Source organism: Notamacropus eugenii, chromosome 3, assembly GCF_028372415.1.
Source record: "Notamacropus eugenii isolate mMacEug1 chromosome 3, mMacEug1.pri_v2, whole genome shotgun sequence".
Classification (NCBI taxonomy): Eukaryota; Metazoa; Chordata; class Mammalia; order Diprotodontia; family Macropodidae; genus Notamacropus; species Notamacropus eugenii.
Window position 1 is genome coordinate 320,143,154 of NC_092874.1, and position 12,560 is coordinate 320,155,713.

General features: G+C 39.5%; 1 protein-coding gene across 2 annotated transcripts in view; it reads right to left on the bottom strand.

Moving 5' to 3' along the window:
• SLC5A10 (solute carrier family 5 member 10) overlaps window positions 1-12,560 on the bottom strand; it is a 176,147-nt gene that overhangs the window by 156,141 nt on the left and 7,446 nt on the right. Inside the window, exons 2-5 of one of the 2 annotated variants that reach the window (XM_072596856.1) lie at window positions 11,667-11,738; window positions 9,816-9,920; window positions 8,668-8,727; window positions 6,399-6,503 (exon numbers count right to left, since the gene is read on the bottom strand). In XM_072596856.1, coding sequence (XP_072452957.1) covers window positions 6,399-6,503; window positions 8,668-8,727; window positions 9,816-9,920; window positions 11,667-11,738 — 342 coding nt within the window. The remainder of the gene's footprint in view (window positions 1-6,398; window positions 6,504-8,667; window positions 8,728-9,815; window positions 9,921-11,666; window positions 11,739-12,560) is intronic. The other variant, XM_072596857.1, reaches the window with a different exon arrangement.

Below are 12,560 nucleotides of genomic sequence, written 5' to 3' on the forward strand. Positions count from 1 at the left end.
CAGAGAGGGAAATGGAAAACAGCTTCAGTATCTTTACCAAGAAAACCCCATGGACAGTTGGTCCACAGAAGCACAAAGAGTTGGACTTGAATGAATGTCCAAACAAAAATCTAGCCAGCCTTATGTTCTCTTTGGAGCTCCAGCTCTATGTTACAAACTGCCTACTGGACATTTTGAATGGTATACTCCCAGCATCTCAAACACAACACATCCAAAACAAAACTCACAGTCTTTCCCCAAAAAATTCTATTTGTCTTCCCAATTCCCCTACTACCATCAAGGGTACTACTATTTTTCCAAGTTCATAACTTTGATGTTTTCTTCAGCTCTTCACTCTGATTCACCCCATATACCCACCCAATAATTTGCCAAATCTTGACATTTCTATCTCCACAATATTTCTGGATTTCATATCTTCATTTCCTCTCATATGGATACCACCCTAATTCAAGTCTTTATCATCTCTTCTGTAGACTACTGCTTCCTAATTGCTCCTTGCCTTAAGCGTCTCCCCTATCCATCCTCCACACAAGTGACAAAATGATTCTTCTAAGTGATAGGTCTGACAATATCATCTGCTTACTCAAGAAACTCTAGGGGCTCCCTATTACCTCTAAAATCAAATAGAAGCCCCCTCTACCTAGGTGAGAATTACACCAAAAAAGAGACAGGTAGAGTCAGGTGGGAAGACAATGTGAATACATATAAGCCCAGTAAATGGCAGGCGCAGGGAGAGTTTGCATAGAACGTTATGCAAACTCAGGGAAACTAACCAGAAATTAGGGGAGCCATTTCAGGGAAGGTAACAGGGTGGAAAGTAAACAGGTTAGCAATAAAGGCAGATATGGGAGCCCATAGGGAATCAGTGTGAACTCTTACAAATCCACCTAAAACTATCCAGTCAGCACTCTATGTATGAAAAGGGGACAGAGTAGTCAGAGACCCAAAGCTAAATCCCCACTGTGGTCTGTCAGAACCTAAGTAGAGACAGAATCAGTCCCCACAGATAACTGCACAAGGAAACAGAACCCAGCCATATTTGCTTCAGAGCAGCCTTGGGAGCCACAGAATGGGACAGGGTCAACTCAGCACCTGGATACCAATGCCATGAGGCATGTGCGGGAGGTCTGAGAGCAGTGATTTCCAGAAAGGAAACAATTTCTGATTAGAGATTATGCAAGGAGAAGGCAGAGTCTAGCCAAGGTCAGAACCCACTATGGACCATCTGGAGATTAAGCTAAAAGCCAGAAATTTCAGCAGATGGCAAGGTCTAATACCAGCCACCCCATATGGATCAGCATTAGCAGTAATATCCAGACTACAGAGGAGTCAATTAATCAATAAACATTTACTGAGTTACTGGCTATGTGCTAGGCACCATGCTAAATGCTAAAGTCAGGTCCAAAGAAGGCTAACTCAACCCATCCAAGAAAGCTGGAAGAGGAAAGGTCTGATCATAAACTCCCTCACTAAGAACTGAGGCTGAACATATGAGTAAACAAAAGAAAACACCAAACACCAAGAATAAATACCAAGGCTTAAGAAAACTTCAAGAAGTAAATCCATAAAAAGAGAAAAATCCTGTAACCTCTTTTTTAAAAATTCTATTTTATTTCATTTTCAGTTCCAAATTCTCTCCCACTTTCCCCCTTCCATTGAGAAGGCAAGAAATAAAATATCCATTACACATATGAAGTCATGCAAAAACATATTTCCTTATGATCCATGTTCCAAGAAGGGGAAAAAAAAGAAAGAAAGAAAAAATGCTTCATTCTACACCCAAAGTCCTAACCTCATAATTTCTCCAAGAAGAACCATAAACTGAAAAATGGCTTAGCCACAAGGACTATAAGGATGACTAGAGGAAATTAAGAGATCAAAATAAAATTGGAAGTTAAGTGAAAGTTGAGGAAGAAAAATTTGAAAGAAGAACAAGTATTTATTAAGCATCTCTAATATGATAAGTTCCAAAGAATATGCAAATAAAATGTGTGGTCTAGTGGAACAAATGCTGGCTTTGTGATTCCTAGAGATGAGTTCAAATCCTAACCACTTATGTAACCTTAGAAAATGACTATGGAGGCCTCAGTTTCCTTCTATAAAACATGAAGCGGTTAAGTTAGATAAACACTTAGGTCATTTCCAGTTCTATACCCATGATCCTATGGACTGTATTGTGATCTAAATAAGGATTAAAAAAAATTTAATGCTTTATAGAATTAAATACCAATGGAAGAGAGAGTAACTGTACCAGAGAAGTCATTTTTAAAATGTCTTGGTCACCAGGGCCATGAGAGTGGCCAGAAGAAATGAAGATAAAAATGAAATTATAAGTGAAATTAGAGAACAAGGAAGAAAATAGATAAATTAAAATAGAAAACAAAAATTCTTTCCAAGTAGTAGACTCCTTAAAAAACTGAATGGCAAAACAAAAACAAAAAAACTTTACCAACTTCATGAGAAAATAAACAATATTAGAAGAGAGTGACAAGAATTTTTAAAATAAAAAAGGAAGATATATACTGTCAAAAAGCAATTGTGTTCTGCTGTGTATATGTGAATACTCTTATTCTGGTGTTTAAGTTCAGAATAAAAAATTAAATTAAAAAACAGAAAAAAATCACAAGCATAATCAAGATAAATCTAGAAAGATAAATACATTTGAGTGATTACAAGGGACTCGGGAATGATAAAGTGCTTACATTCCAATAGCAGGAGAAGATACAAGTATTCTATCAGAATCCTAATGCCTTTAAGGATCACAGAAGGAATGAAATAAGAGAAATACAGGGATTAGGTGTGGTTTTGTTATGTTTTGTTGGTTTTAAGAGAGGAAAGAAAAATGAGACCAACATATCAAAACTTTTGCATGAATATGCTTATTAATTATAAGAATGGGCTTTTTACTTTTCTTTTTGGGAGGGGACTGAGGAGAGTGTGGGAGTTTTGGTAAAGATTGAAAAAAAGGAAGAAAAAAGTGTCAATGAGTCACTTAAAAATAAGCAGAAAAATAAGAAGTTTCTGAAGGATTATAGGCAATCAAAACAGCTTTGGAACTTCATTGTTAAATGTGAATTATTTTTTTTTTTAAATCTTACACACTGGAAAAAAATCAAACAGTACATAACAGAAGCTAACAGTTTCGTATACAATCTCTTTTGTTTGTGTTCATTTTGCATATACCATGTGTACATGTACATGTATGTATACTTTTATGTATATCTATCTATTTATGTCTCTACCTATCTATCTGTCTGTCTGCCTGCCTGCCTGCCTGCCTGCCTGTCTGTCTATCTATCTTCCTATGTATCTGGTGTCTCCTCTGTGAGAATGGAAGGTCCTTGAATTCAGTGACTATCACACTTTTGTCTTTTTGTCTACAGCTTAGCACAGTGCCTCGTACATATTTAATGAATGCTCGTTGGCTAATTGCTTGATGAATATAACAACAGATGTAGAAAAGCATTCAATAAAATATAGCCATCATTTGTCTCCCTTTTCTGAAGAGGTGGGGAACGAGTATGGAATATTATGGATACCCTCTATGTTGGTTAATTTTGCTGAACAACTTTTTTTCTCCTTTTTCTTTTCTTTGTTATAAGGAAAGTTTTGCTGGGTAAGATAAGAGGTGACCAGGAAATATATTCAGGAATAAACTAAAATATGTAAGTAATATTTGAATATATTAATATTAATTAATTAAATGTATAAAAATAAAACATAGTATCCATCCACAACACAAAACATTTAGAAGAGGAATACAGATATTTCTCTTTGACATAATAAGAAACAAATACATAAAACCCAGAGCTAGAATTTTAGGCAGTGGAGAAATACTTACATAAATAAATAAATAATTGAAAAACACTTATATAACAGGGGTGCCCATTTTAACTGTTTAAAGTAGTATTAGAAATCCTAACAATTTCCATAAGATGGTAAAAAGAAATTCCAGGTAGGGGTTAAGTGGCTGGTCCAGGGTCACACAGTTAGTAAGTGTCTGAGGTCAAATTTGAACTCTGGTCTTTCTGACTTTAGGCCCAGTGTTCTATTCACTGGGCTACCTAGCCATCTCAAGGCTGGATAGATAGACAGATAGATAGAGTCTAAGAGTCATGTGCACAGACACCAAGTCAGAGGGTATAGAAATAAAGGAGAAGACCCAGGACAGAGAGTTAGGGGGTACTCACAGTTAGTAGGTATGACGAAGATGATGAATGTACAGAGGAGCCTGAGAAGGTGTGGTTAGAAGATATAAGAATGTAGAAAAACAAAAGGATAAGAATAATAAAGGTTAAGTTAAAAATTATAACATATGAAGATTGCCTGTCTAGATTTTATATTCTTGGTTAGACTTTAAAACCTGCTATAGAACAGTTTACATCAGAACTATCTAATACTGGGCAAAAAAATTTAGAAAAATGAACCAAAAAATTGAATCCAAATACCAGAAGCAAACAAAAAATATAGAAAAAAGATCGATGTTTAATGAACCTATTGACAATAACAACTGACTGGTAGCTTCATTATTTAAGAACTGTTGTTGAGAAAACTTGCTAGTGATAAGGAAAAAATATATCTTCACCTGACAGTACAATCACAATAAATCACAGCTAGATGCTAGAACTAAATATAAGAAAACAAATGATCAAAAAGTTACAAGAGACTTCCATTTAAGATGCCGATGTAAAAATTCATAAAGGAGCCCAGCTCTCTAACCTACCTCCCAGCAAATATCTAAAAAGATTCCACAAGACTAGCAAAGCAACATATCCATGGAGATTCCCTGCACACCAGTCCCAGGACCAGCAAAGGCTGCATGCCCAGCAGAGAAGCCACACCAGGTGGTTGTGGGTCCAATGAGAGCAGCTAAGCATTGGTGGTATTGCAGCAGAGGTGTGAGGGACTTCTCAGGGCTTATTCCCCGTGTAGGTTTCCTCATGCATGATTCCTACACGTTTACTCTGTGAAATAATGGTGTATTTATTTGAGCCTAGGGGTCATAGAAGCCACTGGAATTTATGAACTGGAAGATGATATGGTCAGACCTGAACTTTTGGAAAATCGCTGTAGCAACTACATGGAGGATAAATTGGAGGGATAACTTGAGACAAGGAGACCAATTAGAAGACTTATAATAGGCTAGGTGTGAGGGGATCAGATTCTGAAATAGGGTAAGGAACTGTGTGAGTGGAAAAGAACAGCATGTGAGAGATATTGTAGAAATAGAAAAAGCAAGATGTAGACTCAACTCAAACACCGCCTTGGCATAATACTCCTGTCCCTCAGTTTCTAGTGTCTTCCCTGTTCTTCTGCTTGCACTTTTTATATACATGTTGTGCCCCTCATAGAATGCAAGTTCCTTGGGGCAGGGACAATTTTGCTTTTGCCTTTGTATCTCAGTACCTAGCACAATGCCCAGTACACAATAGGTGTTCCTTGGTTGATGTCACATTTGTGGGAAAATTAAAATAAGGTAAAATAAGATTCACATTTTTAAAAAATGCCTTTATATTTTAAATACTTTTGTATTAAAATACACATTTTCTTTAATGTCTTCTAATGCCTTCAAGCATTATAGAGAGAATTAAACTTTTCTTGAAATAGACTGGACTGGAAAGTCTGGAATATATATATATATATATACACACACATACATACATACACACATACATGTGTGTGTGTGTGTGGAAATATGTGTGTGTGTATTTATATTCACTGTTCTTATAGACCTAAGTGAGGAGATTCATAGGTCCGGGGATTGGGAAAACTGAGTTCTAATTCCAACTCTGACCTTAATTTAATTTGTAACTTTAGGAAAAGTCAATCTCAGTTTTATCCGCTGGGAATTGAAGGGATTGGAATATATGGTCCCTAAAGACCTTTTATTATTCACGTATACCTTAGCTATTACTTCAGAGAATTTCTGAGCTGGAAAGAACCTCAAAGGCCAGCTAGTCCAACCCATAGCTACAAAAACAAATGCCCTCTACAAAATGCCCAAGTGGTCAGCACCAGCTTTAGACAAGCTCTAGTTGTTAGGAAGCTTTTCCTGAAGTCAAACCATTGTTCTTAGTCCTGCCTTCTGCAGATAAGAAGACTAAGTCAGATATCTCTTACACTGGGCAGTCTTTCACATAGCTGAAGACTCTTTTGTGCTTAATTCTCCACCCACACCACCTCAGACCCAAGACTGCGCATGCCCACATCCTTTAACAACTCCAAATCCCAATTTTGAAGTGTACAACAATCTACTGAGCTTGTGATTCAAGGTGACTTCTCTCCTTCATGGGGGGCTCCCAAGCTACAAGATCTTCCTTCCTCTCACTTTAGATCACAAACAATCTAAGCAGCAGTTCCCCAGGTACCCAGTCCTTTCACAGGTCAGGACTACTCACAGATATCTTAGTGAAAACAGACAGCAGCAGTGACAAGATGGATAAGTACATGCGTATCCTGGACCTTCCGTATCTCTTCTGAAGGTATTCAGGCAAGGTGACAATCTGGAAGGGAGGGGGAGACAATCCAGAAAGTCAACATGAAATTCAAACTCTTACTGGCCCTCATATCTTCCCATTCCAACCTTCAGTGATTTCTGACTGCCTTCAATCTATAGTCAGGATCTATAAGATCCACTGACACTTAACTTGTACTGGTTTTTTGGTTGTTTTGATTCATTTTGCTTGAGACAGGGGCTCCCTATCTCACCCAGACTGGAAGTACCTTGCCAATACTGATGAGTATGGAGGCTTGAATTTGCTCTAGTTTGCCCTCCTTAGGAGGAACTTGAGATCCACCAGCTTCAGCCTCCCTAGCAACAGGGACTACAGGCAAACACCAGCATGCCCAGCTCTTCTACTCTTCTTGTCAAGAGTCTAAGCCTACCAAATCCTCTCTGGTGAAGCCCAGTTGCTGGTACCCATTGCCTAAGTCATGAAGGGTTAGTCCCAAACTAACAAATTATTTTGGAGAAAGCGTCAATCACTGAGACTTAATCAAAAGTTGTTTTGTCATCTTAGGAATGTGCCATATGTTCTGCATAACTTCACATGTATAACTGATATCATATCACTTGTCTTCTGGATGTGTGGGGAAGGGGCTGGTAGGAGGGAGAAAATTGGGAACTGTAAATTTGAAAAATGAGCATTAAGATAAAGTATAATTACTTTTTAAAATCATGCCAATGGGTATGTTCAAACCCTCTATGAGGAGATGCTTTCAGCAATTCCAAGTAAACATTCATCAAACTTTTTGCATTACTTCCCTGATCAACCTGTTACATGTACATCCTATCCTATGTACCACCTTGAGCTTCTGGAAGATAGGAAATAGCTTCTGTAAGCTCCTCTACAATTCTAAATCTAAGAATCTATGCTCTTGTGAGCTTTTCTCCCAGAAGCCACTGGTCAGGAGTAAGCACAAGAAAGATGTACACATATAGAATCGCAGATTTAGAGCAAGAAAGGATCTCAGAGTTCATCTAACCCATCTGCTCATTTTATAAACGAAGAAATTAAGTCCCTTCTAAGCAAGGGGAAGAGACTTGCCCAAGGTCAGAGGTGGGATTTAAACCCAGGTCCTATGACTATAAATCTAGTGCTCTTTGGTTATTGATGGATTAGTAATTTTAGTTATCTCCTCACTCTCAATTTAGTCTTGAAAGATGTAGCAAATACAGTTGTTTCACCTATTAAGATTAAAATGAGGGTAGTTTGAAGAAGAGGAAATTAGGCATTATTAATAGCTATCGCATTTATATAGAATTTTAAGTTTCATTAAGTAGTTAACAAATATCTCATTTTATCTTCACAACAACCTTGGACAATAGGTACTGATATTATCCCCATTTTACAGACGAGGAAACCAAGACACAAACATCAAATGACTTGCCCAAGATTACACCACTGGAAAGGGTCCAAGGTCAGATTTTAACTCAGGTCTTTCTGACTAGCATTCTATCCACTTTCACCATCTGAAAATAGAGTTGTATGGACAAGATAGAACCAACACAGTGCTAGAGAAGACACACTGGATCTGGAGTCAGAAAATCTCAGTTAGACTCCCTGTTGCAGCTGAATGACTAAGAATAAGTTAGTTAACCTCTCTGAGTCTTGAATTCTTTATCTGCAAAATGAGGTTACTTTTACTGTTTATCTCACAGGGCTGTTGTGAGGAAAGTGCTTCAGCTTCTATGTAACGCTAAGTTCCTTGTGAAGATCCTGTGATTTGTTTTAAGTGATGCCCAGTAGAAATACTGCAGAGGGGACCCACTACATCTTGGAGCAAATGAAGAGAAGGAGAGAAGAACTATGAATTCACTGGTAGAAGGAATTTCCAGTGAGGAAATTTCCCTCTACCACTACAGATCAATAACTGTTCATCTCAGGGGCTTTGAAAGACTATAACTTGCCCAGGGTCACATAGTTAGTATGTATCAAGGATGGGCCCTGAATCTAAATCTTTCTCTCAAGATATGTAAAAGTCTGGAAACTGTGGGCTGAGTTGGTGCGTGACTATATGTGGTGCTGCTGCCTATAGCCATGAAACCATATATCTATTGTTTCATGAAAACCATGTTGACCTTCTTAGCCCCTTCCCATCATCAGTCCCCTAATGTTCAAGGTTCAAACCCCCATATATCGTTGGTCATCTTGGATGTAGACTCACCTCTGAGGAGATGTAGATGGGCACAAATATCCATGCCAGTGCCAGCAACACATATGTCGCCTAAAGAGTGACAAAGATGGTGTAAGTACCTGCTTCCTCCATGGTAAAGATGCAGTGGAAAGAATGAGCAGTGAGAGGCAGGAGACCTGGGCCCTAACGCCAGCCCACTTTCTGGATCTGCTCAGCTGAATCAATTTACTCAGGACTTCAGTTCCCTCCTCAGCAAAGTTAAGGGGTTATTTCAGTTAATGATCTCTGAGAGTCTTTTGCAGCTTTGAGGTTCAGCATTTTATTTCACAAATCCACAGTCCTGAATGATCTATTTCTGCCATTCAGAATTAGGATTCTGAAAAGTCCTCAGTCAGTAACAAAAAACAATTGAGCCTTTGATATGATTTTCTAAGGTAGGAAAATGGATTTAGACACAAAAGCAACTTATTTTGACCAATATTCTGAATCCCCAAAAGTCCGTGCTGGAAGGGCCCTCAGAGAGATCATCTAGCCCAACCTCTTTGTTTTACTGAAGAGGAAACTCATTCCCAGAAAGAGGATTGATTCATGCAAAGTTGCAGAGCCAGGAGGGTTCAGGGGTTCTAGGACCAAGCACCACAGGTACCTCCCTAGACTCCCTGAAGCAAGGAAATGCTTTGGAGGTCTAGAGTTGGAAAGAATCTCAGGAGCTACCTAGTCCAATACTGTCATTTTATAGTTTAGGAAACTGAGGCCAAGAAAGAGTAAATGATTTAGGCAGGACCATTTAGGCAGCAAGCAGCAGTAGCAGAATTAGATGCTAGGCCCTCAATCCAGAGTTGGCTCTCTTTCAATTAGACCATGCTACCTTAAGCAAGGAAAAATAAAATCAATCAAACCTCATCCCACACACTGTCTTGTTAGGCAAGGTTTAAATTGTTTCAAGTGGGCAAGCTCAGCCAGGGTGCACTGTCACTCCTAAGGATTGTATCGGGCTCTTACCAGAGAATTCCACTCTTGGTAGGAATGAATAACAGAAACTGCCAGTTGTCTCCCCTCATCCCTCAATAGGTAAATGCTGGAAATACCCTAAAAATCTACCCACTTCCCAGGGATGCCTATCCATCCTCGCTCTTGAGAGTTGTGGCCCCATGAGTTAGATAGACTAGGGCACTTACATTCCACTCAAAGCCAGCCACAGCCACTCCTCCTGCTGCACCTGACCCAGCCAGTCCAATGAATAGCCCGGATCCTTCACTGCTGGCAAAGAGAGAGGCTCCAATCTGTAGAACAGAACAGACCTGAGCAAACAATTCCTCCATGCCATCCAGTCCCATCTTCTACTGCACTCCCAGGTTCATCAAGTAACCAGATGGGAAACAGAAACCAAAGTTACACCACTAGATATATCCCCATTACTTTCTAAAGTAGGAACGTAGATTCAGACATGGTAGTGTTTTGGGGATACTACTCTCTCCTGGTTCTCTTTCTTCCCACCTATCTGATCACTCCTTCACTGTCTCCTTTGCTGGATCTTCATCCAATTCAGGCCAGTTAATATTGGGGCTGAAAAGTGGCCACCATATATATTGCGATCATATCGTCCTGATCTTCAGATGTATGGTCTGACAAAAGATAATCCTTTTGCAAAGCCTTTCTCCCCCCTTGAGATAAAAATTGTCCCAGAAAATTCAGAATGTATAATTGCCGTACCCATATGCCTGGGTCCCATGACTCTTGATAGTCAGGCATGCATGACCTCTGATACAAGAAAGCCTTAGAGACTAGAGAGCTTAGAAGGTTTTATGAAGGATCCTATGGCCCAGAGTCATCATCATCCAACAATGCCCAAGGTATTAGGCAGCTTGTAGAGTAACCCAGGGACACAACCCTAATGCAGGAGAGCCCTAAATTTGCACTGGTCTGACATAAACACATCTTATCTGACTGCCCTGCTCTCCCTTTTGTCTATACATTATGTATAATGTATAATATATTGTCTATATATGTCTATATATTATATTGTCTATATATGAGTGTGTATGTATGTGTGTATATATGTATGTGTGTGTATATATATACGCTCATATCTCTTCATTTTCACAGCTACAGCTTAAGGACAGTTTTAAGAACAGTAGAACAGCAGCTCAGGGCCCTGAGCTCTCCTTTTTTAAAATGACCGCTACCCAAAAGCAATTTCAAAGGGGGTTACAGGGTTATGCTGTTGGCACCAACTGCTGCCTTCCTGCTCCCACAGCTCAATTCCTTTCCCTCCCTGAGTGAATCCCAAGGAAAGGTCATCTGGAACAGGGCTTCATAAACTTTTTCTACTTCTGACCCCTTTAAGAATTTTTAGCCATGTTCCTTGGCATTGCATGGCCCGAGGGCATGCTTAGTGTAAAATGTGCATGCTTTGTGTTCAGAACCAAAACTGCAGGGAAGTTGCTTAATGCGACACAGGCAAGTGCTGCAAGAAACACCTCTGATTCATTACAAGTTTGACTTTTAGTTATATTTTGGTTATTGCATGTTCAGAAACCTTTTTCTGTTGCCAAGTTTTTTTTTACAACCCCGTATGGGGTCAAGACCCACAATTTAAGAAGTGCTGATCTAGAAAATGGAAAATACCCAAACTTCACCTTAGAGCCTCTAGCTTCCCCCGCATCCTTAGTCCTTGGTCTCTACCACAGGCCTAGCTCCCATTCCTAAGGGGAGGAAGGATCTGTCATCCCTTCCCATAGCCTTCAAAGCCCTCAGTTCCCTGCTCTTAAGGAGCCTGACATAACAAACTGAGAGGATGAGGGAAAGTGTGAGGAAATGGGAAGCAAGAAGAAAGTGAGATAGGACCTAGGGTTGAGTGCTGGTTGGGAGCTGAGAGGAGACAGAGGTGCTAGCAGAATATGGGGGGCTGAGGAAAGATAAAAAGATTGAGAGTAGGGAAAAGATGATAGAATGAGAAAAGAATTGAGGATAGAGAAGGGAAGGAGGGGCTAAAAGGAGAGAGAAGGGACAGTTCAGAATATACTTACTGGCCACCATGTCATGTCCCTTCCTGCAAGGAAGTACCCACTCACTGTGTTTCTGTTGGCTCTGCACGAGGACTGAAAAGACAAAGATCCAGAGATGAAGATATCAACTAACTCCCTGGGACCAGAGATCCACAACTGTGCTTTCTCACAGTTTGGAGAATTGTGTCCAAACCAACTCAAAAAGGGATTTATGGGGTGACCAGAGTTACAGCTGTGACAAGGAGATGGACTTCTCTAGTAAAAAGACAGAGTAAAGAGTTCTAATCCCTACTCTGTTACTAACCAGCTACTGTACAGCCCCATCAAGTGCTCTCTCTGGATCTTGGCTTCCTCACCAATAATTGAGGACAATGATACCTGTGGTCTACCTCCTTCACAGAAGCATCGTGAGAGTCCAAAGGTATCTCAGATGTAGGCTCCAGTGATATTTCAGATACATTTTGGAAAGCAAGAGTGCCCCCAAAATGTGAAGGATCATCATCCTCATCATCACCTTCAGTCATCACATAGTAACTAAAGAGACTGCCAAGGGATCTTCAACTGCTTAATGAGGTTAGGCATTACAAGAGGTAGAGGACTGCCTAGAATGACCTTAGACTTTTCTGGCACGCTGGAAGTAAAAGGAGAATGATGTTGGGCAGTATAAATAAAACACTAAATTTCTAGTACAGACTGGAAATACTAATGGATTTCAGAGGAAAGAAGTATCACTAAGGGTCATAGAAGGCTTCATGAAGATGTAAGACATGAAGAATAGGTAGAATTTGACCAGGTAAAAGTGAGAGTGAGGGTATTTCAGTTATAAAATATTTTTGTGGTACTTCTTTCACAAATATAGACCACAATCCCTCTACAATTTAGTAGATGGTTTTCATTAATAACTCTGGCTAAAAA